Genomic DNA, 27344 nt, shown 5'->3' with positions numbered 1-27344 from the left:
CCAAACCAAACTGTAAGCCATGTAAATGATGGCTATATATAAATGTAAATGGCCAAAGAGTTCCATAAACATGACTTGTTTAGCTTTATGCTGGTCCAATGACCCAATCAATGTCTGAACACTATTTTCTTTTGCTTTTTGCTTTTTTCTGTTTGCTGTTAGTAGGTAAATGTGCCATTACCCTACCACATCCCCATATCCATAGAATGTGTTGAGTGGCAGCAAGCAGCTTGCCGGATATGGATACGACTGCGATTTACGGCTTATGGCGGGGGGAAAGCTAGTTGATGGGTTTCTGCCACTCGCACTACAAATAAAATAAAAAGTGCATTGCACGTTGCTGCTTTGGAGCAGGCTTTCAGCTTCCCATTGTAGTGCACTTTGATTCTGTACTCGAAGTAATGGATTCTTTTGCTCGACTTTTAAGTATTCTCAAACAAAGTTATACTAAAAACATTCAGCCACAATTGACTGGAAATCTGCACCCAAAACCAAACCATCTCTAAATAGCTTTTGCGAGGCATCTAATTATATTTATTTTGAGCTGTTTTAGAGCGCAGTATTTCAGCCATTTCTATTTATGTATATTTACTCAATATATGTATTTATTATTATTTATATTTAAGTTATTTATATATTGAACAATTGCTTGCAGGCAGCAACATTTTGACAAATAGAAAGTTTCGCCCTGCGGCCAGACGAACTTTTATTTTGATTAGCAAAATTCACTTGTGTTTTTTTTTCCATATATCATATAAGTACGGGCATATATTTGAGTATATGTATATGTACATATGCATGTACATACATATGTGTGAGTTTAGAGGGTGGGGCGGTAGCTAATTAGTTATGAGTTGATTCAACCTGTTCCGAAATGTCTTCATGGCAGATGTTTCTCGCTGCTGCTGATGTTTTACATGGGGGGGACTTGATCAATTTATTTCATGATGTACAATTCGATGACTTCGATGAATGAACGAAGGCACACGCACACACACACACGCACACAAAAAAAAACCGGCATGGCTAACACGCACACACACGCAATCGAAGTCGTCTACGGGGGCTACAAGTTTTTGTGTCTTATGTAATTTTGTAGCTGTTTCTCTTTGCTGACTGCTGACCAAAATCCCAATCCGCAAACAGTTTTTGGGCCCATTGTGGCTGTTGTAACACTTTGGCATTTTAATATGAAAATCGGCTTTAACAAATATTCGTCGTACATTTACGATGAGTCACAGAGACCTCTCTCTCTCTCGCTCAATTTCTCTGTCTCTATGTGGATGGATGGATGATCTAATTTGAGATGAAACAGAAAAACTTCCTTGTCGTAACAACAGCAAACAGCAACTGGGCGTGTACCAATGGCATTTGCATTTCAACAAGTCCAATTTGCATATGAAATTCATCTGCACAGATCATCATATTATCTGTGGTGGTGGTGCGAGTGGTTGGTTATGTAAGACGCCAGACAAACGACCTTCATGGGAACCTTTTCGTGTTGCGAGTTTCGAATTTCGAGTCTTTTGTCTTTTGTGTGTTGTCGCTGAGATTTATGCGGATCTGTACATCGATGTCACTGTGTCAATGCTGCCTGCCGGATAATTGCTTCCGCCTTGAGATCTTAAATTGCAACTGCAAAATACTTGGCTAACACATTTTCCCTCTCTGATTCTATTTGACTTGCAGTTCCGGCGTGGAGCGGCCTGGCAAACGCTCTTCCTGCTCTGCGCACTCGCATATTGCATAAATGGTAAGCTTGCATCCATAGAATATTTTAAAAATATGAAAGGATTTATGTATATTTCATTTCGATATAATTACAGAGGCCAGCAGCGAGGGTCGCGTCGTTTGCTATTACACAAACTGGAGTGTCTATCGTCCGGGCACGGCAAAGTTTAATCCGCAGAATATTAATCCATACTTGTGTACACATTTGGTCTACGCATTCGGTGGATTCACCAAAGACAATCAAATGAAGCCCTTCGACAAGTATCAGGATATTGAGCAGGGTATGTGCATGCCACTCCCATCTCCCATCTCTCATGCCCCATTTCCCATCCCGCATTCAATGTTAATTCAACTCGATTTTAATTTCCTGTCTGTCTACCTGCATCATCCTGCCCCACACCCCTCATCCAGGTGGCTATGCAAAGTTCACCGGCCTCAAGACCTACAACAAGCAGCTGAAAACGATGATTGCCATTGGTGGCTGGAACGAGGCCAGCTCTCGCTTCTCGCCGCTGGTCGCCAGCAACGAGCGACGCCAGCAGTTCATCAAGAATATCCTCAAGTTTCTGCGACAGAATCACTTTGATGGCATCGACCTGGACTGGGAGTATCCGGCGCATAGGGAGGGTGGCAAGTCGCGTGACCGCGACAATTACGCCCAATTTGTGCAGGAGCTGAGGGCAGAGTTTGAGCGCGAGGCCCAAAAGACGGGACGGACGCGTCTGCTCCTGACCATGGCCGTGCCAGCTGGCATCGAGTACATTGACAAGGGCTACGATGTGCCCAAGCTGAACAAGTATCTGGATTGGTTCAATGTCCTCACCTACGACTTTCACTCGTCGCACGAGCCATCCGTCAACCATCACGCACCGCTCTACTCGCTGGAGGAGGACTCTGAGTACAACTACGATGCAGAGCTGAATATTGTACGTACGACAGATGGATAGTTCCCTTAACCTGAGACTGATGGGCTCTCCTTTGTGCACATTTTTTTTGTAGGATTACTCCATCAAGTACTATCTGAAGGCGGGCGCCGATCGGGACAAGCTTGTGCTGGGCATTCCCACCTATGGCCGCTCCTACACGCTGATCAACGAGGAGAGCACGGAACTGGGTGCACCAGCGGAGGGTCCCGGCGAGCAGGGTGATGCCACTCGGGAGAAGGGCTATCTGGCGTACTACGAGGTGAGTTGGCTATAGCCCTGCCATGGATATATAATTTCCATTCTTCATTCGTTACTCGCCACTTGTTACCCGCTACTCGCCAATCGCTCACAGATCTGTCAGACGCTAAAGGACGATCCCGAATGGACGGTGGTGCAGCCAAATGCCAATGTCATGGGTCCCTATGCCTACAGACGCAACCAGTGGGTGGGCTACGACGACGAGGCGATGGTGCGCAAGAAGGCCGAGTATGTGGTGGCCCATGGCCTGGGCGGCATCATGTTCTGGGCCATAGACAACGACGATTTCCGTGGCACATGCAACGGCAAGCCATATCCCCTGATCGAGGCCGCCAAGGAGGCCATGGTGGATGCTCTTGGGTATGTTTTTTGTTGTTTCCAAGGTGTTGACTTCTAATAATCCAATTACATATCGCCCCTGCCTCCAGTCTGGGCATCAACGAGGTGGCCAAGCCGAGTGGACCACAGAAACCATCGCGTTCGCGCAGTCGTGATAATGCAGGACAGAATAGAAACCGCCTGAATGCCAAGACAGAGCCACCGACGCCGGCCAACTCGAGGCGCGGCTCCAGCGGTGGACGTCGCACCAGCACCAGCACAGCAGCACCACCACCCAGCACCACCTTCAGGTTGACAGAGGCCGAGGGCTCGTCGCTGTACATTGGAGGGCGAGGCTCGACCACGCCACCGCCACCGACCACACCTGATCCGGGATCGGACTTCAAGTGCGAGGAGGAGGGCTTCTTCCAGCATCCGCGGGACTGCAAAAAGTACTACTGGTGCCTGGACAGCGGCCCCTCGGGCCTGGGCATTGTGGCCCATCAGTTCACCTGCCCATCGGGACTGTACTTCAATCCGGCTGCGGACTCCTGTGACTTTGCCCGCAATGTGCCATGCAAGACCAAGAAGTGAGCAATCCAGCAAACACTCTCATGATCTAAGTACACTAACCATTGCCAATTCTCCACCTAGATCCACCACAGCATCGCCGCCTGTGACTTCCACGACAACGACGACGACTACGGCGCGACCCAATCGGGTGACAGCTGCACCACCGGCACGACCTATCTATGCACCACGCACCACCAGCAGCACCACCTCGACCACAACCACTGCAGCGCCAGCCGCTGAGGATGAGTTGGAGTACGAGGAGGAAGGGGGCAGCAGCCTCCTCACCGACGAAGAGCAGTCGCCCGGAGAAGAGGATCCGCAGGTGATCAAAGAGCTGATCGATCTCATCCGCAAGGTGGGTGGCGTCGAGCAGCTGGAGAAGCACTTGCTGCGCAACAAGGATGGGTCCATCACGCTCAAAGAGAACTCTGCCAGCGGTGCACCGACAACACCATCGACCATCAGCAAGTCCCTCTACGATCGCGTGCTCAGTCGCCCTGGCACACTCAACTCGTTCACGCGCAATCGACTGAGGGTCAGCGAGACTCCAGCAGCAGCTGCAGCTGCAGCTGCAACCCCAGAGACCCGCACCGAGAGCAGCTCGAACTCGAACTCAAACTACTCCAAGTACTCGTCGGTGTTGAGGGGCAACAGTCGCCAGGGTCCGCAGAATGAGGGCATCGAGAAGCTCACCGAGTTCGATGGCTTCCTGAAGGAGCGCAAACAGTATGTGACCATCAATCGCCATCGTTCGTCCAGCCAAGGCGAGGCCGAGTCTGACTCCGAGTCCGAGGAAGCAGCCGAGGAGCAGTCTGAGGGGGAAACCACCACCCGACGACCCATCAGTGCTGCAACGCCATCGTACACCAGTCTGCGACGCGCGCGACCCTCCACCACAGCGACCCCAGCTGCAGCAGAATTATCTCAGGAACAGGAGGAAGAGGAGGAGGAGTCACTCAGCCAAGTGAAGTCCTACGCCAGCTTAAGCCGCCAGCGAGGACGCGGCACCAGCGAGAAGTCAGAGGCAACAACCACCAGCAGCAGCACGGCAACGGAGTCAACAACCAATCGGTGAGAAATTCACTTTATACTTCAGTCGTGTTCGTGCCTCACGCTCGCTTTTCTTTTTAGCTACAAATATTTGGAGCGTACAAGGCCCACGAAGAGCGGCAACAGTGGAGTTGCAGCTGCCGCAGAGGAGGCTGCCGAGGAGGATGACGAGGAGTACGAGGATGAGCAGCAGCAAAATGTTACGGTACAGAGCAAACAAAGTCTCACAGGCAACCAAAATACACGTAAATATGCGAGCATTGGTCGCAGTAGAACAACAACAACCACTACAGAAACAACACCAGAAACCACAACAACAACAACCACCAAAGGCACAGAGACTGCCAAGGCCAGCACCACCACCAACAACAGCAGCTACAATGTGAAACAGAATAACAACAAGAACAACAACAACAACAACCACCAAACAATACCAACAACAACAGCAGAAAGCACTACAACACCACCACCTCAACCTCAATCACCGAGCACCACCACCACGCAACCAGAAACCACAACTAACGAAACCACTGAACCAATTGAAAGCACCACAACAACCAGCACTAACCAGCAAACCTCACCCAACACCCCCACACCCACAACCACACCCACACCTACACCTATTCTAGGATCCACCACCAACAGCATTGACTCAGACTCTTTGGCAACCATTGAGCCACTGGGCGATGCCACTCCCACCATCCCACTAGTCCTTGACATAGCAAACAGTACGACAACAGAGCCCGAGCTGGGAACAACAACAACGACAACACCAACAACAACAACAGCAACAGTAACAATCACTGGCAACACCGAACGCAATGACGTGGACGTGGACGACAGTGACGACAGTGAGGTAACAAAAACCAAGAAACAATACACAAAGTATGCAGCCACAAATCGCAGACGTGTGACCACAACAACAATCACAACGCCGACAACAACCAACAGCAATTCAGAAGCTGCGATCGATGCTAGTCGAAACGGTTTGAATAGCATTAGCAACACTAACGTAAATAGCATTAGAACCAACTACTCTGGTAGAAGGCAACCACAAAGAACCACCACAAACACACAGACAACAACAACCACAGAACCACAACCACTACCCACAACTAACCCGAATAATACGCTAGGTAGCGTATCTAGTCCAAGACCCTTTGGTTATCCCAGACGGCGCACTCGACCCACAGTCCCAAGCACCACTAGCACCACAACGATAAACGATAGCAACTCCAACGATAACTCAAACGATAACGCAAACTCAAACGATAAACAGATAACAGATGCAGTTGTGAATGTAGTGAAGAAGACACGACTATCCCAAGTGGATAGGCCCAAGGTGAGTCTTGCCAGTCTTACCGCCGCAACCACAACAAATACAACCACCACAGCAACAACTGCAACCAGTGCACCACAGCAGCACCACCAAAATGTAGAAGTAGTCGTAGATAGTGGTAATGGTGGCAATATCTTAAGGCATGACGTAGTTAGAACTATTATAAGTAAACCCCAAAACGACGCAGACACAGGCACAGCCACAGGCATCGAGGCCGAAAGCTACACCAATACCAAGTACACTTGGCGCTCGGTTCGAGGACCAGCGGGAGCACGGCTGGGTTCGGCTGCCACTAGGTCTGGGGCTGGGGCTGGGACGGGGCCCAATGCCCTGGCCGGCGACGACAAGGACACACGTAGGTATGCCGGCAAGCAGCTTTCCGCTGCTGATGATGATGATGATGAGGAACAGCAGCAGCTGTTGCCCTCCAAGTACCGCAGTCGGCGACTGAATTCAGCAGAGGAAGAGTCCGAGGCAGCCATTGAGGCGACAATTTTGGGTTCCTCTTCTGGTTCGAGTTCCTCTTCGGGTTCCAGCTCCTCTTCGGGTTCAAGTTCGCGCACCTATCAAAGCATTCAGCGCACTGCCAGCCGCGGAGCTGGTGCTTCATCGGATGACCAGATCCGCTACCAGGCCATTAGCCGCGACAACGTGGGCGCTGCACACCTCACCGCGGGACGCACCTCAAGCTTCGTAAAGGATTTGGGGGAGGCCACAAAGCAACCAACCCGCAACTACCAGCCTATTGCACGCGGCGGACAGATTGTGGTGGAGACCAACACCGAGGAGGATGAGAATGTGGCCGCTGAGGTGATCGATGATGAGCTGCCATCGGTAGCTCGCGGCAGAACCAAGGCACCAGCCGCCAATGCCGTCAATACGGATGACAGCAACACGGCCACCGAGCAAGAGTCCCCGGAAATTGTCACAGAAGTGGCACCTGAGCCACAGATCCTGGACTTGGCTGAGGCAACCACTCTACCAGCGTTGGAAGAAAGTGACAGCAGTAGCAGCAGCACCACTGAAGCAACTACTGAAGCAACCCCCAGCACCACAACCACTGACGCATCCACCAGCACAACCACTGAAGCGTTCTCCAGTAGCACTACTCCTGAACCTCTTGCTAGCAGTTCTACAGACGAAAGCATTCTGGACGAAACCACATTATTCCTGAATGACGAAACTGCAACCGATATCAGCGAAAGCTCAAGCACCACTGAACCACCTGCAAGTAGCACAAGCACCACTGAACCACCTGCAAGTGGCACAAGCACCACAGAGTCTCAACCACAAGAGACAACTTTGAGGCCCGGTCGTCGTTCTTTCAGTCGCGGCAGCACCACCACAACCACAACGGAAATCAATGAAACAACAACCACCGAGCCCACAAAACGTCGACCCTTCCTTCGAGGTGGTAAAACAACAACCACTGAGGAACCAGTGAGCAGCAGCTCCGCTACCACCACCACCGAAGCAAAGGAAAACGATTTGAAAACATCAGAAGAAGGAGCCACAACACGACGCACTTTCTTCCGTGGCAGTAGAACGAGCACCACGGAAGCTCCTTCGACCACAACCACCACAAAAGCTCCTGCTACAACAACCACCACTGAAGCGCCTTCGACAACAACCAAAACAGAAGCAAACAGCAGCAGCAGTAGTACAACAAGCGAAGATTCGTTGGCGGAAACAACCTCAGAATCCACCACAAGACGCTCTTTCTTCCGAAGCAAGACGCCCAGCAGCACCACAGAAGATACAACTACCACCACAGAGGAGGAGATTCAACCAGAGACAACCACAGGCCTGCCAAGGCGTCGCGTCATAGTCCGTGGCAGCTTCAGACCCCAAGGCAAGGAGGGGGATCTTTCTTCGCTGCTGGCTGCCGATGCCAACAAGAGATCGAGGTACAACCACCAAGAGTCCCGCAGAGTGGCACCCAAAGCAGCATCATCTGCACCAAAGGAAGACAAAGAAGTGGCAACGGCAGACCATGAGGAAGCAAAGGAAGACCAGGAGGAAGCAAAGGCAGACCAAGAAATAGAGGTAGCAGAGGTACAATCGAAAGGAACTGGCAAATTCCACAGTCGCGCATCACTCAGCGGTGCTGCGGTGCGTAATCGCACTTCAACAAAGACCGAATCCCTGGGCAATGGCATCACCCGCACACGCACCACCTACGTACGCACCCTGGACGCCGGCCAGAAGGTGGTCAAGCGAATCCACACCAAGACGGTGGAGGAGAAGCCCGCAGAGTACGAGTACATCTACGACGAGGTGAGCCATGCACCGCCACCGAGCACCACCCAGCGGGTGATTACCCGAAATCGCGGCACGGTGCGCTTCCAGAGCAACGATCTGTCATCGCTGCTGGCCCTCGATTTTTCAACGCGTGGACAGCGCAAGAAGACTCCACCACCAGCTGAGGCGACGGTGACAAAGACACGCCGGCGCCTGCTGAAGAAACCCAAGGAGACCATCGAGCACGAAGAGGTTGAAGAGTTTGAGTACGAGGCGGGAAACGATATCGAGGCAGAGGCTGATGTAGAGGATGCACCACACACCACCAGCACCACAGCTAGACCCATTCAACGCAGAACAAGACCCACAAGAAGCACCACAGCGAGACCAGCAACAAGTACCACAACAAGACCGACAACAACCACCACAACGCGAGGAACAACCACTCGCCGTACAGATTCGGTTGAAGTTGAGGCCAGTACGCGTCGCAGTGGCTTTGCTGGCTTCAAGCGTCCCTCAACAACCACCACTGAGTCGCCAACAACAGCGACAGCTTCCACAGAGGCGCCACCAACGGCAGCAGCTGCCACCACTAGACGTGTGCTGACCCAACGGAGACTCATAGGAACCAGGACAACAACCACCGAAGCAACAATCGATGAATCCACCACAACGGAAGATCAACTGTCTGCGGCCAAACAGCGGTTTGTCAATCGTCTGCGAAGCAGCACCACCAGCACCACGAGCACCACCACCACCACGACACCCGCTAGTACCACCACAGAAGAGGCACTGGCAGCCACCACAGAGGAGGATTTGAGTGTGCTGAAGCGAAAGCTTAACAACGCGGTGAACCGCCTGCAGTCGGGCAACGAAGTGGAGGTCGCAGGAACGGACGCGGGCAAGGAGAAGGACAAGGAAACCAGCGAGGAGGAGGAGCAGCAGCTATCGCTGCCGATCTACCATCGCCGGAAGTACTATCAGTATGTGAAGGATTCGCCCATAACGTATATAGACAAGTCCCCAGCACCGCCGGACATTGAGAGTGTGACGGTGAACATTCGTCAGCAGATTCACGATGTCTTCAATGTCAGCGCCAAGGATACGATTAATAATTCCGTCGAAGTGGAGGATGAGATGGAGGAGGAGAAAGCGCCTTTGGAGCACCACCGCCTGGCCATGGAGCAGGCCAAGGAGATTAATGCCGAACTCGGTCATTTTTTATTGAAAACCCCCGGGTCACAGTAGGCCACCCGGGGGCAAAGTTAGTCGGATCAGGTGAGGAGACATTAGACGATGAGCAAGAGGAGGAGGAGCTGACCGCTCAAATCGATGATGATGATGAGGATGAGAATGAGAATGGGAAAGAGGCTGGCAAGTCGCAACGCAGGGGAAAGACCTTCAAGACCATACCACTGACGACGGCCTCGTCGAACGAAACCTCAAAGATCGTAAGCATCTCGCTGCTGGAAGATGCGGAAGCCGCCAGCAGCAACACCGATGACGAAGCCGATGCCCAGCGCAGCGAGGAGGATGCCCGAGCTTTGCGCACCTACACGAAGCTCAATCGTACACGCCTCACGTTGTCCACGCGGCTGCAGGTGTCTGAGGAGCAGACAGTAGAGACAACCACAAGGAAAAGCTACAGCGTGCCCCAACGCTTCCGCAGTCGCTCGACAACAGTCAGAACAACCACAAAGGCAGCAGAGGAAGTTGAAACAGAAGAAGGAGCTGAAGCGGAAGCGGAAACGGAATTGCCGCCATCCGAGATAACCACTCGACGCAGCTTTGCCGCATTGAACAGACTGAGGAATCGCGGTACAACCACCAAAACAACAGAGGCAACAACCACAGCCACAGAGGCGACAACTACCACTGCTAGAACCACGCGACAACCCTACAAGGCTCTCAATCGCCGGGTAACAACAACCACAACAACCACAGAGCTGCCATCTGGCAATGAAATTGAAATTAAAACAGAGAGGGCAACCACTGAAGACGCCACAGACTCCAGTCCACAGTTGGATACTGAAACAGAGAAGGCTGAGGAGGAGAAGGATGAGGAAGAGGCGGAAGATGAGGAGCTTTTGGCCGAACTGCCCGAGGACAATGAGATTTCCGATGAAGAAGAAATTAGTTCAACAACAACAGCAGCCACAACCAGAAGCACATCCACTGAGGCCAATAGCGTGCGACCAACACCACGTCGTCAGCTGGTTTTAAGACGTCGCTTCAATGGAACAACAACCACAGTAGCCCCAACCACCGATGACAGTCTGGACAATGAAATAGAAACGAGGAGCACAACAGCCGCTGGACTCGCGGCCCGTCGACCGCTTTTGATACGCCGCCGTTTTAATGGTACAGCAACAAACACCAGCAGCACCACGACAGTGGAGCCAGCAACCAGTCAAAGCGATGAAAATGAAATAGAACAAGACAGTGGATCAAAAGCAACAACAAGCAGTGTGGCGTCGGGACGGCGACCACCTTTGATACGCCGACGCTTTAATGGAACAACAACCACCGCTAGGGCCACATTGGGCGGAGGTTCAACGAACGCCGATGATGCCGAGATAGCAACTCGTCGTCCATATGCGGCCTTGAATCGCTCACGTAATCGTTATGGCCCAACAACAAGCAGAACAACAACAACCACTGCAGCCAGCGATGATGGCGATGACGATGACGATAACGATAACGAGAATGAATACGAGGAGAACGGGGAACGTGTGGAGAGCTCCACAGCACGCGGTGGCTTCCTACAAACGAACCGCCACAGGGCATTGAAGCCGGTCAGCTTTGCCACACGTCGCAGCAGCACAGCGGCACCGCAGCGGATAAGCTCCAGTACGCGACGCAATCTGGTGGCACTTAATAGAAATCTCTACCATCGAGCGGAGGAGGAGGAGGAGACTGAGCCTGAGCCTGAGCCTGAAGAGGAACAGCAGCAGGAGGAGGAATATGATGAGGAGGAGGAAGAGGAGCCGCAGCAGCAGTTGCGTGGAAGCACGCCCAGAACATCAACGAGATTGAGTCAATTGCTTGCCAGCAGACAGAGAACGAGCCAAACAACACGGACTGACACGACACAAACGCAAAAAGAAACAGAAACTAAGCAAGACGAGGACGTAGACGTGGACGAGGACGAGGACGATATTGAGGCGGATGTGGATGATGATGAGGACGATGATGAAGCTAGTTCCGTAGAGGTATCCAACACTAACAGTAACAATAGCAGGGTAACTGGTAGCACCACTAACACTAACCACAGCACTGGCACCAGCACGGGCACCCCAGCACCACTGAATGTCGTATCTAGTCGTAGTCGTAGCAACAGCACCGTAGCCAATTATTTGTTGAATCGTTTCAAGCTTAATCAAAACCAAAACCAAAACAACAACCACACGAAACAACAACCACAACAAGTCACTGTTAAAGCTATTACTAAGGATAAACATAACGATGATAGTCAAGATGATGATGATAATGATGATGTGAATGAAAACGATGCTAGTCCAGGGAATGATAATGATAATGAGAATGAGAATAATTTTGGGTTAAATGTGAATGCGAATGGGTTTGAGAATGCAAATTCGAGTGTTGTTTTAGGTAATGAAGTTAATTCTAAACGACGTTTTCAGAATCGTTTTCAATTGAGCCGCACCAGAGGCAGCAGCAGCACAGCCAACAGCAGCAGAAACAGCACCACAGAAAGCGGCACCAGCACCACAGCTGCAACACCAACAACGACACGTCGCTTTGCCTTTGGCAGCCGGCAGCGTACGCAGCAGGTAACTAAATTAACCCAAGTCGATGATGACGAGCAGACTGAAGAGAATGAACAGACTAAGGATAGCCAAGAGTCGTCCCAAGAGGACACCACAACGGCAGCAACAATAACAACAACCACTACCAGCAACAGCAACAACTTCAGCAAGCCGACACCAAAGCGCATACGCGTACTAAAATTCCGACGACCCATTAATACAACCGAAAACAGCACAGCCACAAATAGCGCCACTGAAAGCACAGAAAACCACACGAACAGCAACACAGTAAACACCACACTAAACACCACAGAAACAACACCCACCACAGTAAACACCAACAATACCAAGCGATTCCGTAAGATTGTGCGTAAACTTAGGCCCGTAGAAGTCAGCACCAGCAGCAGCCCCGCCAGTGGTGCGGAGGAGAGCTCCGAAGATGGCACCACCACCACACGTAAACCCTTTGTGCCCAGCCACACGCGATTTGCAGGTGGCGAGAGCCAGGACAATGATCTGCTGAATCTGCGACAGCGACTCAAGGAGCAGCAGGCCAAGGGCGAACCCCTCGATGGGGTGCTGAGCACACGGCTGAAGCCAGCTTCGGGATTGGCACAAAAGTCAGGAGCAGAGGATCAGGATATCTCGGAGCTGCAGCGTTTGAGGGACAAGGTAAAGGCGGAACAGGCACGGGGCACTGGCGAACAGGGCGTGATCAACGATCGCCTAAAGAAGCTTCTGGCCGAGAAGTCAGAGAAATCGGACAAGTCGGAGATTGGCAGCAACAATGAGGCAACACCAGCCACGGAGGTATCGTCGCGGCCCTTCTTCAAGCGGAAGCTGGTGGCCAGAAGGCCCTACACACCCGCTGGAGGAGCTGTGGCAGCTGGTGGCGCCACCACCACCACGAAGGCACCACTCAGCTTTAATAGCTCGCGACCCACACCGAAGTTTGTGCGTCGCAAGAACGGACGCTTCGATCCCTTCAATTCGAGTGTGCGCAACCGGGGCGAGGGTTTCGTGCGCAGCGATCCCCGTGGATCCCGTCTGCCCGGAGCCGACCGCTTTAAGACCCAAAAGGGAGAGGATGATGGGGATGATGATGATGATGATAATGCGGAGGAAGAGCAGAGCGAGGAGGCTGTAGAGGCGCAGCAGGAGCAGCCGCAGAACAATCGCCCGCTGGGCGCTTCCGGTGTAGCCCTGAGGAGGCCTTTTGTGCCCAAAGCCCGAAACCAGCCACAGTCACAGAAGAGCCAGAACGAGGAGAGCGAGGAGGAAGACGAAGAGGAGGAGGAAGATGAAGATGACGAAGAGGATGAGGAGGAGGACAACAACAACGACAACGAAGAGGCCAAGTCACAGACGGAAGAAGGCAGCAGCAGCAGCGGCGGGGCCACGCCCAAGCCAAAGTTCAATAATCCCTACCGCCCCAAGGACAATCGCGCGTTGCCCGGCAGTCGTCCGAGTTTTGCACCTACCGCAGGTGGTTCCGGTCCCGGTACTGGTCCCGGCGGCAGCAATGTGCCCTACAATCCACGTGGTCGGCAGCCCAACTCCTCGACAGCGAATGGCTCCGGCTCCGTTGCCGGCAGTCGCTTCGGTGGCAGCACCAAGCGGCCGCGCGTGGTCAATCGACCGCCGGGCGTGGCCACGCCCAATCTGACACTGCGGCCTGTGGCCAGCGATTATGAGCGCACCACACCGCTGACACCGCTGAAGCCGGCACCGTTCATACCGAGCAACACGAGGAGCTACGAGCGGAAGTACACGGGTCCCTCCACAGAGGCCACGGAAACGGCCAGCGAGAATTCACTGATCGAGGAGCTGAACATTGATGCGCTGAATGCCAGGAACAAGAAGATCTTTGATATCAACAGCAAGAAGCACACGACACTCAAGCCGAAGGTGGTGAAGGTGGAGACGGTGGAGACGGAAACGGAGGTGGAGACTGGCACTGAGATGGAGACCACAGAGCAGGTGGCACAGGAACAGGAGCAGGAACAGGGCTATGTGACAACCACACCAAGCACACCACCAACTACCACACAGCCAGACACCAGCACCAACAACACCACCACAGACACCACTCCAAGTATAGAAACAGATAACGAAACCACCGCACCACCACCACAGATATTACCACAGAATCCACCACCCACCAACGACAATGAGACCCACAATGCTAATGAAGCCCCCTCTTCACTCCCACAGGATCTGACAGTGACAGGCGGAGCACAGCTCTCCACCAGCACCACCCAATCACCGCCGCCGGCCACCACTCTGCTGCATGTCTTCACCCTGCTCGAGGGCGAGGGTGAGGGCGATGAGCAGGCGGCCTCCACCTCCACCAGCAGGCCACCAGCAAAGTCCTACCCGGCCAGTGTGGGCCGCCAGACGATTGCCGAGCCCAAGCACAAGCTGATCGAGATCAATCGCATTGTGGAGATCAACTCGAAGCAGGCGAAGGCCGCTCAGCGCAAGTCCAAGGCCAATCAGCAGGACTTCGGCATGCTGCGCGTGGAGTCGCTGCCCCACGTGGAGCAGCTGGGCGAGATCAGTGTGGTGAAGTATGTGCATCTGGTCGATGGCAGCGCCATTCAGATCAACGATGGCCACAGCACCGTTGCCGACTACACACCCACAGAGCCCACAGCCACATCCGACTATCGCAGCCTCTCGGCACCCGTGCGGAATACGCTGCCACTCAGCGAGGCAGACACAGGGGCAGAGAGCGAGGCCGAACGCAGTGGCAAGTCCCTGCTGCCGGAGGTGATCAGTGGTGCATTGGAGACGTCGACCATATCGCTGGAGGGCCTCTTCGATTCGGCCCGCAAGGGCAAGCAGTTGAACAGCAACAGCATACTGCAGGACACTGAGGAGACAACGACCATGGAGAGTGAGACGACGGTGGTGCCGCCCACAGCCGCTGCCATTGCCGCACAGGCCACATACGTAAGACCCATTGTACCCCTACTGCGTCCCGAGTCCAACGAATCCTCTCCCCTAGTCATCTCGATAGCCAATCTCGATAAAGTCATACTGAGCAAGGTGCAGAAATCGCTGGCCGAGTCAAAGGGTGCTGGTGCCGAAGAGGGCACCACCATTGCCACCGATGTTGATGGCGATGACGATGCGGATGCCACCACAACCACCTCTACCATCACTAGCAACGATTCGAATTCGGCATTCTCTGTTCGTCATGCCTCAGTGCTGCAGGCACCAATAGACACTGAACACAAAACACAACAACAACAACAAGAAACCACAAAAACAACTCAAACAACAACAACCACAATTGACAGCAATAAACAACAACTGCCGCTGGGCAGTGGCGCTATTAGTGGACGAGACACAGCAACAACAACAACAATTAACACTCAACAACAGCTGTCGAGCAACAACAACAACAACAACAGTGGCAGCAGCAACACCACACAAACAACAACCACAACAACAGCAACAACGAATAACATGATTGGCAGCAGCGTGAGCGAGATAGTCAGCTATAGCACAGAGACTCATGTGGTGCATCGCAAGAAGAAGGCGGGTCGCAAGGGGCGTGGCCGAAGGCTTCGCAAAAAAACAACAACAACCACAGCGGCCACAACCACAAGCACAACGACAGACGACGACACCACAGTGGTGCCGTTGCAGTAGGGCTTTCAAATTGCCTGCCTTCAAAATCCCTTCAAATTCCCAGCCCTACCCTACACACACGTAGTTAGTTATTTCTAGTCTTATCCCCCCAAGAGCCTGCCCCCCGCCCCAACTCATTGCTCTAGTGTTGCAAGGTACACAAGCTTGCTGCCACCTTGCCCCATTGTAAATAATTGGCTGCGATGCTTTTGTCTTTGAAAAAACAAAACCGCAAAATTCTTTGGCGCTGATTTTTTTTCCAAATTTTCTAATTTTTCCTAATTTAAAACACCAAAATTGTCCATTTTCAAGTGCTGCCTGCTTTCCAGAATAATATTCTCTATTTCTATTTCATTTCTAAACATTTATGTACATTTTTTTTAAATATTTTATTTAAACAATTCGTATTCTTCAAGCTGCCATACCTAAACACAAATCAAACACAAACACACACACACATACACAGCCAAGCAACACACATACACATGTACTTACCAACACACACACACACACATTGAAACATTCAAACCCATGCAGATACGAAAAGTCTTTCCTTGGTTCAATCTATCAATCAAACAAATCAATCGATACGACCCCCCAGTGGATGATATACTTGAAAGTGCCTTAAAGTACTTTTTTTTTCAATTTTGCTTTTGTTTTTACCATGCGCAGTTTTTTCCTCTTACTTTCTCTCTACTTACTATCTTTCCCCTCTTCTATCCACTCTATCCTCTATCCCGAACAAAAAAAAATATCTTAAGTATAGCTCTAGTTGTAAAATATTTATGCACAACAATAAAATAATGAACAAAAAGAAACCAATTATACATACTATATTTTTTGCGACAACAGCCACAACAGAACACAAGAACAACCACCCAATTCCACCAAAATGTCCCCTAACCTATACCCACATTGTATAATGGTAACAAATCGTGCAACAAGTTTTGTATATTTTGTATATATTTTTTAATTTTATATTTTTATTGATTATCGCTTTTAACACATACTATTTTTTACATTTACAGCAGGATTTGTTAGGGGATTTCTAAAATTTGTATTAGATCATTATTAAAGCTATAAGAAAAACGCTTGGCAAATCTTTGGTTGTCTGATGAGGCAATCGGCAATCCCCCAGCTTCGACTGCCAGCAAATGTCATCCGTAGAATCTCATTAGCTTGGTCTCTTCTTTGCTGGATTCTACTGCTGCCATGAAATGTCATCGTTTCATGAAGTGACTATTGCCTCATGCATATGCAAAAAAACAAACCATTCATTACAAGCCAGTGCACAGTGGGAAATTGGGAGAGTAATATTCAGAATATTATGTGTCAAAGATATTCCAAACATTAGGATATATTCCTATATTATTAATCATTTCGCCTTAACAAACTCATACTTTATTTTCTGATGATTACTTTTCAATCGACACGGCGACAGATATCTATTTTTCTGTATATTCATTTTTTCATCATCATTCGTGTCTATACCTTCCAAATCATTCGAAATACTGCACATTTTTCGGTCCATACATAAGGTTACATATGTACATATGTATGTACATATAAACATGTCTGTGCTTGTCTTCATATGTTTACCGTTTGTACGGATAATCGGTTTCAACTTTCGTTGGATCCGCCGCACAAGATGTGCAAAGTCAGCAAAGAGTCAGTCAGTCAGGCGCAAAAGAGCAAACAAACCATAAAATAAATATAAAAACGAGTTCACATTAAAACAATTTGCAAAAAGACTTGAGCCGACAGGGGAGACAAGACATGTTTCATAATCGTAATTGTCGTCGGTTTGTTCGCTTTTGGAACTACTCCACGTAGTCCCCTGCCGTACACTCCATCCCCCAGCCAAATGATAATTGCCAAAAGTCAAATCACGCGCCGCATAACAAAACTGACAAAAATACAAAAAAAGAGTCTCCGAAATCAGGTTGACAAAAAAGTCGTTAACGTGAGAAACATTAAAACGGTTCAACGATTTTTCAAGTGTCTTGAAGCGACGGTGCCGGCGGCTGATTTTGTCTTTGAAATCCTCGAGTGGATGTCAAGAGTGCATGAAAATCCAATTTGAAAGATGCAGTAAAAGTTTACAAAGCAAAGAAATACCCTCTCGTAATAATGAATAATAAAAAGAAGCCAAACAAAGGCAAGCAACACAGTGCCACATTATATTCTCATTGTCTTTGTTGCGAGTTGAATGCCAATGAGGCAGGCAGTGGAGATTCCAAGAAAGATTACCAAAGCATTAGATTACTTGTTGCTGATTCCGTTTCAGTGTTTTGAATGTCAAGAGAAGATCAAAGTGTAGCGTTTCCGTTCAATATTCCAAAGATAAACAAATCTTTCTACATATAATGTTTGTGGATTCTTGAAGAACTTTTTTTCAAAGCAAAGCTTCTTGTGAGAGAAAACTCGCCGCCTTACAGTTATTCTCGTTTGTGCTTGCATCTTTCTCTGCTCGCCCTCTCTCTCTCTGTTGATCTGGAAAGCCGCTCCCATTATTGCAACTGCAAGTTAACCTTGAAGAGGATCTCACTCTTCATTCCAGACACACACCCGCAGCCCTTTCAGATTCGGGTTGCGCTTTCACTCTTGTTTCTTGAATCTTTTGATTTCCACAAGTCCGCCCCAGAGGCAACTTTCACTGAAACAAGATACGCTGTACGCAGATGTGGCCGACGCCCTGCACGCATCATTCGCCGGACTCTCCATCATGATGATGATTAAGCAAGGGGCAAATGATGCTTGCACAATATTTAATTAAGGTTCCAACCAGTTTGACAGCGCGCATCTGCCTGCAAAGCAGCAGCAGCAGCTTTGGTTATCCGGGATTATGCAATCACATTGGAATGCAGTCGGCAGCAGAGTTGCCAAATACCAGATCTGGCCACAGGCTGCCGCTACTGCTGCTGCTGCGTTCCAATCTTCCAATCGATTCCAAGCGATGAGCACCGGACTCCGTTATGCAAGCTCCCTCTCCCTCCCTCCTCACCATAAAGCTGAAAGTGTGTCATCCATCTGCCCAGCCCCTGCTCCGGCTCCCACTCAAGCGATAATCATATGCGTGTGGCGTGCCACACTTTGGAGATAAACTTGCGCCCGTTTCCGTTATGCAAGCTTTTGTCTTGAGACGTGTCTGTCTGTCTGTGCCTTACCAGTGGCCCTACCAGCGACATTGACACTTGCGTTGAGGGCCATTGATCAAAGCTCTTGAAGATAAACTCTCTCTCTCTCCATCTCCACGTTTTCTATTTCTTTATGTGTGTCTGCTTCTTGGAGCTGTTTTCAATGTCAACAACATTGTCCACACAACACAAACAACAACAGAAACCTAAAGAGAAAAAAACTAGCACAAAATGCTCGCAACTCAACTGGCATTTTGCTTTGGTATTTCTCCACAACTATTATTGAATGGCATTTATTTTGCACTCGAACGTCCTTCAATTAAAATGCCTGACTGCATTTTTGTTGCTATTGCTGTGTTGCTCTCAATATTCATGTGCTCTCGTTTGCGGTTGACATTCGCATTCAATCAAATCGAGTGGAAGGGGGTAGGGGCAACCGCCGTTAGAGCTCTTGACATGCGCTGGCATGAAAGTGCTTTCCACTGGAAGGCTTAAACGTTTAGGAGTTAGGGTATGGTTCCGCTTGTGGAACTTTCAACAATTTCACACTCTCTTTTGTCGCTCCTGAAAAACTGTAAACAAAACCAAAAACACAAACAAAACCAAACGCCAAAATGCCTAATAATTTATTGCACAAAGAAATGTTAGTAATTCTTTACTTTTTTCGTTTCTTTTCTATTTAGTTGAAATATTTACTAATACTAATGCTGCAAGTATTTTTTGATTAGAACGAACTAATTATTTGTATTATTTTATTATTATTTATCAGCATGTAGCGCGCTTTTGAATTGTTGTTGAACTGTGAAAACTGCACCGCCAGGAAAAATGCACAAACAAAACAGAAGATCACAAATCACAAAATGAATCCGAAAATATTACACAAAAAGTTTCACAAAGAAAATTCACAAAAAGAAAGTCTGATAGAGTAGAATACACACGCGATAAACGAAGTGAATTACCCTGTAAATACCCTTTCCAAACGAAAGCTAACTGGAATTCTGCTCTGCTCTCATCTCCATCTCTTTCATGTAACGCTAAACAACGAACCTCCGACCGGCAGCTGCGCCAGCCAACAACTGCCAACGTCTCGAGGCGCCCCGTGCTGAGTGTGCGCCGGCGTATTATCAATACGCCAACGTCGGCGGCGGCAGCCGCAGCAGCAGCAGTGACGACCACGCAAATTGCAGAATTAACAACGACCTCCAAATACAATCGACTGCGCAGCAGGCCAGCAGCGGCAGCAACCACAATTCCAGCAGCAGCAGCAACAGCCGCCACAACTCCAGCAGTAGCAGCTATTGGAGCAACATCTGCAACAGCCACAGCCAGTGCCAGTGCCAGCAGAGGCAGCAGCAACAGCAACGGTTATTTGAGCAAGCTTAAAGCCAAAAGCTCATCATCCGCAGAAACAACTTCAGCGATCGCCAGCAACAGCAACAGCGCCAGCAGCAATGACATCACACAAAAGCAGCATAAATTCCAGCCAGCGAGCTTTGCGCTGCGACGTCAGTTCCAGACGCGTCGACTGACGACCTTTGCGCCGGGCGCAAGCAGCGGGGATGAAAGTGGTGAGTAGAGTAGCGCAGCGTCGCCAGTAGCAGCAATTAAAGTGGCAGCGAGGCAGCCTCTGATTCGAGCTCCATATATTAATGAGAAGGTAAGGCAGTGACCGGCCGATCTTACCTTCCATTTAATATCCGCATAGCTCCGATCACAGAATGGCCAGAGGTGAAATGTGTACAACCAATGTCTCTCTCTCTCTCTCGTTTTTACTCCACGCAATCTCTCTGTCTGTGACGCTCTGTGTTGGAAATGATAGATGTTTTTTTGTATACCGCAGCCACTGAGGTGCCGCGCACCCAGAATCCCCTCTTCAAGCGCCGCCTCACCCTGATATCCACCACACCACCACCGGCCACGCGGACCACCCTTGTGCCCACGCTGACGGAGACCACCACGAATCTGTATGCCACCGAGGACGATGAGGACCAAGTGGCCAAATCCAGCATCCACACCAGCCGCTTTAATCAGATACCCTTCGAAAGTGTCGCCAGCAGTGGCAGCCAAACCACCACCACCAGCAGCAACACCACCACCACGAGCACTAGCACCACCCCTGCCACACCACTGGGCCTCGGTCCGGGTATACGTGAGTCGACTAACCACCCACCCTCCACGAGGATTGCAAAAGCCTCTCCCCTTAATGATCCCAATTTCCGTTTTGTTTACAGGTCGCCAGCTAGTGCCACGCCCACGTAGGCCACAATCCACCACGGTTGCCACGCCCTACTACTCAACTGGAAACCCTGGGGCAGGACACTCGGCTCCGCCACTGTCGCGCCGCCAGCAGAGTCGTCGCCGGCCCCACAAGTACATTGAGGTATACAGCCGCCCGCCCAGCAAGCCGGCACTGGTGACGGCCACCGCCAGCAGTCGACGCAGCGACTACCCGGCGACCCTGGACTACGAGGAGGGAGCCCAGAGGCGTCGCAGCAGCAAGTCCCAGTCCGCATTACAGTCCCTATCCCAGTCAGAGCCGAAGGTAATCGTACATGGCAGGGGCATCATCGAGTGCCGGGCCCAGGGTAATTTTCCGCATCCACTCAACTGCCGGAAGTTCATTTCCTGCGCCCGGTTCGAGGAGACCGGCGGCATTGTGGGCTGGGAATACACCTGCCCCAAGGGTCTCACCTATGATGGCAATGGGGGCATGTGCACCTGGTCGCCCTCGGATCAGGCTGCATGCCGGGATTAGATGGCAATGACTGAATATATACGCACACACTTCACCACAATGCACAATGCACCCATTCACCACCATTCCACCAACTCTGAAATCGAATTTCACACCACACCACTCCCATCTATTACCCACTTCCGGTTACTGTACCCATTGCAAATTGTTTTCCATTCCCATGCCCAATGTTGTAAATGTTTTTATTCTAATTTGTGATTAGTTCTGCTGAGGATGATGAAAATATGATATGGAATTAAGTCCACAACGATGATGAGGATGTTGATGATGAAGCAATTTTATGTTAATTATTTAAGCTTAGTGATATATCTCGAGAACCTTTTTTTTGCGACCTGCCAACTCAGCGAGTAAGCAAAATTTTGTCTATGTTGTAGCTATTCGATGGCTCATCGATCGATTGCTCAATCATACACATACCGATGTCTGCTATATGCTATCTATTATAAAGGATAATATGCTTTCTGTATCAAATAAACATAAACCATATCGTGTAATCCAATATCACTAGAGAGTATCTATTTTTGGGATTAAGATCCGAGAACAGACCAGAGACTGCAGAAGAAATCATCGCCGATAATTCAACTTAAATAGGAATGAGAATAAATCCATAATTTGGTTAATCTTCAAAGATAATTCGTATAAAAACGAATGAGCATAGGCTCAATAAAGTGAGGCTTTGCTTTAGCTTAAAATAATTTCTCAATAGCTCCTGTTTACCTTCGTTTCCAATATGCTTTTTGGATTTCAAGTGTAGATGCCCAATAGGAGATTCCAATTTATAAAAATTATTTCATTTAATAGTGCAATGATTTTTTTATTGTGTGGTAAAAAAACGAAGCGTAATCTAGGGATTCAATGGGGAAGGAATTTACATGCTCTGATGGATGGTGTGGGGGTTCGTTCGCATGAGGGTTGTGCGATCCGGTTTCGAGTGGTGCCGGATGGGATGTTTTTGGAAGTGGATGTCTATTGACGGGCTCCCTGGCGCTGGCCCTGGGCGGACTGGCTCCAGGCCTCATGGACGGCATGGAAGCCGTTCTGGGTCTGGGCGGGAGTGCTGCGGCCGAAGGGGCTCTTGGAGTTCACCTGGAGCATGTAGTCACCCTGGACATCGTAGTCGGTGGCGATGCCCATGTAGGTGCGCTTGCCATACCCGTTGTTCTGCTTGTACTCCTTGTAGGAGCTGGCGGCGACGGCGGGGAAGTTGCGCTCGTTTCCTGGGCGGACGGACTCGGCAAAGTAGCGGGTGGCGCGCATGGAGGCCTCCACGACGTTGTCGGCTCCGGGAACACCGGTCGATGGTCCGTTGGGGTAGAAGTCAACGTTGGCAAGGCGGGCGGGGGTGCCCATGCCGTAGGCGGAGGTGTGGATGGCATCGACAAAGTCAGCATCGCCACGGGCCAGGCCGGTGAGCTTCTCCTCGGGCTTGCCGTAGATCTTGGAGGGGTCCAGGCCGGTGATGCGGCGCAGCTTGTGTCCGGTCTGGCGGGTGAACTGGCGTCCGGCGACTCCGGCAACATGGGCAGCGGGTCCCTGGCCAATCAGATGGATGATCTCCTGGGGCACGTTGACGGCGTTGGTCAGCTCGACGAGGCGGTTTCCGATCAGCTGGCCGAGACGCTCCACATTGAGGGTAGCGAACTGCTCAAAGTCCTCGATGGCATCGCCGAGATTGATCACAATCAGGTCTCCGGTCTTGGTGTCGTCCTGCTCCTGGCCCTGCTTGCGGCGCTGCTGCTGCTGCTCCTCGCTGCTGGACTTCTGCTGCTCCTCGCTGCTGGACTGCTCGGTGGCATAGGGCTGGAGGTTGTAACGCTGCTGGTAAGCCCTCACCAGCTTGCTGGTGGCCTTGCGCACCTGCGACGAGCTCTGGGGCAGACCCTGGATGAAGATGGTCACCTCATCGTCGCCAAAGTTGGGCTGACGCTTCACCGTCTGGACCAGGTTGTTCAGGTTGAACTCGACCTTCTGGCCGCGCTCGCCCACAATGAAGCCCTTGATCTGGCTGGGCTCCGGGGTGTACTCGGGCTGGAACACGTTGTTGAACTGGGAAAGATGATCTACAGAAGGAAAGACGCGGAAGACGGAAGGGGATCAGTATGGGTTTCGGGTATAAGTCTGGAGGGACTACTTACAGAGCTTGTCCAAGAGAGTGGCACCCTCCTCAAGGCTCATCTCCTGCAGCTTGCGAAGATTCACCTGCTTGAGGGAGGGCAGCTCCTGAATCTCACGAGGATTCACCCAGTTGCTGGGCTGATCGATGTTGCTCAGAGAGTTGGAGGAGCGACGGCTGGAGGAGCCCGTGTTCGAGTTGGCCATCGATGCTGCCACCAGGCAGGCCATCAGGCAGAGAGTGCGCAGAGGATTCATCGTGATCAGTAAAGAGACTCGGACTGGATGATGTACCAAGTTGTACTGCATAATTTTCCAACGGCTCGTTTGACTTTTATAGCCCACAAAATAAAAAGGGGGAAGCGAAACCCCTCGTCTCAGCCCACACGTGCCATGGGATCGCGCGGAACGGAAGCAACGATCGATCGATTGGCCTGATCAGCAGAAATTCTAGAATCGATTTTTGCACTTTTCCATTATTTGTATATTTATTTTGTATATACATACTTTCCACTTTATCAGTTTGCTGGCGCTGATTGTCGGCGTCAGCAGTCGCTGATTCTTGATGATGATGCGGCTCATGTCTCTCTTTCTGTTTTGCTCTACTCAAAAATTTGACAACTTCATGGGAAACTTACGTAACAGCAGCCGCGATCGATTGGGTTTCATATGGGAAAAGTGCATGAGAAAATCTCATGATCGATCGGGTTGAATGACCCGCACTGTTGATGTTGAAATGTTGTAGCAATTCGCTGAGAAAGACTGTTATTTTGTTTATTTTTGTGACACTATTTCGATGAACTGTTGATGGACTGCTTGCTGGTTGGACAATAAAAATAAATAAAAACTCCCACCCATTAGGACTGGCAGCAGTCCTCGTAATGCAAATAAATTCTGCCTCATATCATCCTCAAGTTAGTTGCAACAAATATTTGATATTTCCTGCTATTGATATTCCGAAGTTGTCCCAAATATCCACTCAAATTTCCCTTCGCATTTGGCGGTTAAACGAGAATTTATGAATGAATACTTAGAGTTCAGAGTTGGAATGGTTTTCCATCACCTTTCAGTCGGATTTTTCACACGTTTTAACCTTTGAATTCCAACTATCTATGGCAGATGTAGCTGGCATAGAAACGCAAAAGTCTCTTATCGTTGTAGTTCAATGAACCTGCAACTGATTTGTCCTTCAAATTTGCATGATTGCATGACAAAAGAGTTACGGATGCACAGAATGGACTTGGAAATAGAATAACTAAATGGAATGCCCTTAGAGACACAATCAGTTGGGGCTACAATGTGATTACAAATTAATAAAATGATTAATTAAGGCACTCGCATTATCATCGTCATCATCTGCACCATATACTCGTAAATACGCAACTCAAATATATAAACATCAGTTTGTTCCCATGATTGACAAATCCCTTACGCTGCAGAAACCCCAATCAGAGTGGAGCTCTCTCCCGAAATGCCTGACGCGGCAGAAAGGTGCAAAATGGGAAATTGGAAAATGAATTACTGAAAAAATATCAATTCGATTGATAAGCAAAAACAGAACGCTATATAAACAGTTGGTTGGGCAGCGGTAAGACAGTTCCACTCATCGACTTGCAGCTTAAGTGTTGAAGTCGTAGTTGAAGTCGAAAAGCCTATACACCCGGACACCCACCGCCATGAATCCCATGAGAGTGCTCAGCCTTCTGGCGCTCCTGGCCGTCGCCGTTATGGGCAAGCCAGGCAGCAGCCGCATGGACAACACGGTCAGCCAGGCCCTCAAGCCGTCGCAGTGGCTGTCTGGCGCCGCTCTGGAAGCCATTCCCGCTGCCGACGACCTGACCGTGGAGCGTCTGGAGAACATGTCGCTGGAGAAGGGAGCCGAGCTCCTGCAGCAGATCTGTAAGTGCATTCTCCACCTACCCTTACACGAGCGTTGACTTGAAAGGAATCTCTTCTGCCCTTCTGCTAGACCATCTGTCGCAGATCAACCACAATGTGGAGCCCAACTTTGTGCCCAGCGCCAGCAACATCCAAGTGTATGTGCCCAAGCGCAATGGCGAGAAGATCGTGGCGCCTCTGACCGAGATGATCCAGCGACTGAAGCAGAAGCAGAACTTTGCCGACGATGAGGTGACCATCATCATTACCGGCCTGCCCTCGACCACGGAGACGGTCAAGAAGGCCAACCGCAAGCTGGTCCAGGCCTACATGCAACGCTACAACCTGCAGCAGCAGCGCCAGCAAGGACAGGGACGCGACTACGACGACAGCAACGAGAAGAAGGGACAGCGCACATCCAGCGAGGAGAACTCCAGCGAGGAGTCCAAGAATGCCAAGACCCAGAGCGGTGACATCATTGTACGTTGCCTCTCCCCCCAACAAAATGGAACTCTCTCTCCAATTTTCGCTTGCATCTTTCTAGGTGATTGACTTGGGTGCAACTTTGACCAACTACAAGCGTTATGCCATGCTCGACATTGAGAAGACCGGCGCCAAGATCGGCAAGTGGATCGTCCAGATGGTCAACGAATTGGACATGCCCTACGACACCATCCATCTGATCGGCCAGGGTGTGAGTGCCCATGTTGCTGGCGCCAGTGCCCAGGAATTCACCCGCCTGACTGGACACAAGCTGCGTCGCGTCACCGGTCTGGATCCCTCCAAGATTGTGGCCAAGACCCGTCACACGCTCACCGGCCTGGCCCGCGGCGATGCCGAGTTCGTTGATGCCATCCACACCTCCGTCTACGGCATGGGCACCCGCGTGCGCAGCGCCGATGCCGACTTCTATCCCAATGGACCCGCCGCCGGTGTGCCCGGAGCCGAGAATGTCATCGAGGCCACCATGCGCGCCACCCGCTACTTTGCCGAGTCCGTTCGCCCAGGAAACGAGCGCAGCTTCCCCGCCGTCCCTGCCAACTCCCTGCAGCAGTACAAGCAGAACGATGGATTCGGCAAGCGCGCCTACATGGGCATCGATGCTGCCCACGACATCGAGGGTGACTACATCCTCCAGGTGAACGCCAAGAGCCCCTTCGGCCGCAATGCACCCGCCCAGAAGCAGAGCAGCTACCATGGTGTCCACCAGGCGTGGAAGAACGACAACAAGGACTACGAATAAGCTGCCTCTAACCCTTCCCAAATGGATGAACAACGGATGGACTTCCTATCTAGCATTCTGTAGACACTAAGCTAAACCCCTAATTGGCATTTTCTCCACTCGAATAACGAGCCACTCGCAAAAACAAAAATTCAAATTGCAAATAAACGCTAAAGACTCCTTTTGAAAAGGAGCTGAAACGTATCCATGACATGTGTCCTCAAATGATCTTTGGGATAGCTTTGAGAGAGGGACTTCCAACTTCCAAAAGAATACGCAACTCTGATTGGTTTTTGTAAACTTAGATTTATTTCATTGTTGTCTGCTTGTGGGGTGTCGGAGCGATCTTTGGAGTGGTTTATGGTTTGTGATTTAGCGATTCTGTGGGCCAACAA

At 50.5% G+C, this 27344-nt stretch overlaps 3 protein-coding genes and 1 long non-coding RNA gene across 8 annotated transcripts in view; 2 read left to right on the top strand and 2 right to left on the bottom strand.

The window, feature by feature from the left end:
• Nucleotides 1-22236, top strand: part of LOC117903471 (mucin-5AC) — a 33344-nt gene extending 11108 nt beyond the window's left edge. The window contains exons 2-12 of one of the 3 annotated variants that reach the window (XM_034815519.1): nt 1690-1753; nt 1827-2012; nt 2143-2657; nt 2731-2916; nt 3010-3275; nt 3344-3823; nt 3888-4877; nt 4938-5061; nt 20043-20550; nt 20823-21131; nt 21214-22236. In XM_034815519.1, coding sequence (XP_034671410.1) covers nt 1690-1753; nt 1827-2012; nt 2143-2657; nt 2731-2916; nt 3010-3275; nt 3344-3823; nt 3888-4877; nt 4938-5061; nt 20043-20550; nt 20823-21131; nt 21214-21737 — 4152 coding nt within the window. In that variant the 3' untranslated portion in view covers nt 21738-22236. Of the gene's footprint in view, nt 1-1689; nt 1754-1826; nt 2013-2142; nt 2658-2730; nt 2917-3009; nt 3276-3343; nt 3824-3887; nt 4878-4937; nt 6199-12080; nt 16411-20042; nt 20551-20801; nt 21132-21213 lie in introns of those variants that run through there. The other 2 variants (XM_034815518.1, XM_034815517.1) reach the window with 2 other exon arrangements.
• On the top strand, nt 5437-27149 carry LOC117903483 (vitellogenin-1). 3 transcript variants are annotated; one of them, XM_034815548.1, is made up of 4 exons: nt 5437-5457; nt 25518-25748; nt 25819-26207; nt 26272-27149. In XM_034815548.1, the coding sequence occupies exons 2-4, from the start codon at nt 25526-25528 to the stop codon at nt 26968-26970; spliced, it is 1311 nt and encodes a 436-aa protein (XP_034671439.1). In that variant the 5' UTR covers nt 5437-5457; nt 25518-25525; the 3' UTR covers nt 26971-27149. The 3 variants fall into 3 exon arrangements, with proteins under 3 accessions (XP_034671439.1, XP_034671441.1, XP_034671438.1); XM_034815550.1 differs by having other exon boundaries at nt 5448-5463; XM_034815547.1 differs by lacking the exon at nt 5437-5457 and having other exon boundaries at nt 25465-25748.
• LOC117903491 lies at nt 19315-20047 on the bottom strand. The gene is made up of 2 exons (XR_004649506.1): nt 19942-20047; nt 19315-19790 (listed from the first exon to the last, which is right to left on the bottom strand). It is a non-coding gene; the product is annotated as an uncharacterized LOC117903491 (long non-coding RNA).
• Nucleotides 22526-24165, bottom strand: LOC117903479 (vitellogenin-2). The gene is made up of 2 exons (XM_034815535.1): nt 23873-24165; nt 22526-23797 (listed from the first exon to the last, which is right to left on the bottom strand). The coding sequence occupies exons 1-2, from the start codon at nt 24156-24158 to the stop codon at nt 22704-22706; spliced, it is 1380 nt and encodes a 459-aa protein (XP_034671426.1). The 5' UTR covers nt 24159-24165; the 3' UTR covers nt 22526-22703.
• Nucleotides 27150-27344: the final 195 nt, after the last annotated feature.

This window comes from Drosophila subobscura, chromosome A, assembly GCF_008121235.1.
Source record: "Drosophila subobscura isolate 14011-0131.10 chromosome A, UCBerk_Dsub_1.0, whole genome shotgun sequence".
Classification (NCBI taxonomy): Eukaryota; Metazoa; Arthropoda; class Insecta; order Diptera; family Drosophilidae; genus Drosophila; species Drosophila subobscura.
This window is presented reverse-complemented; position numbering and strand designations above follow the sequence as displayed.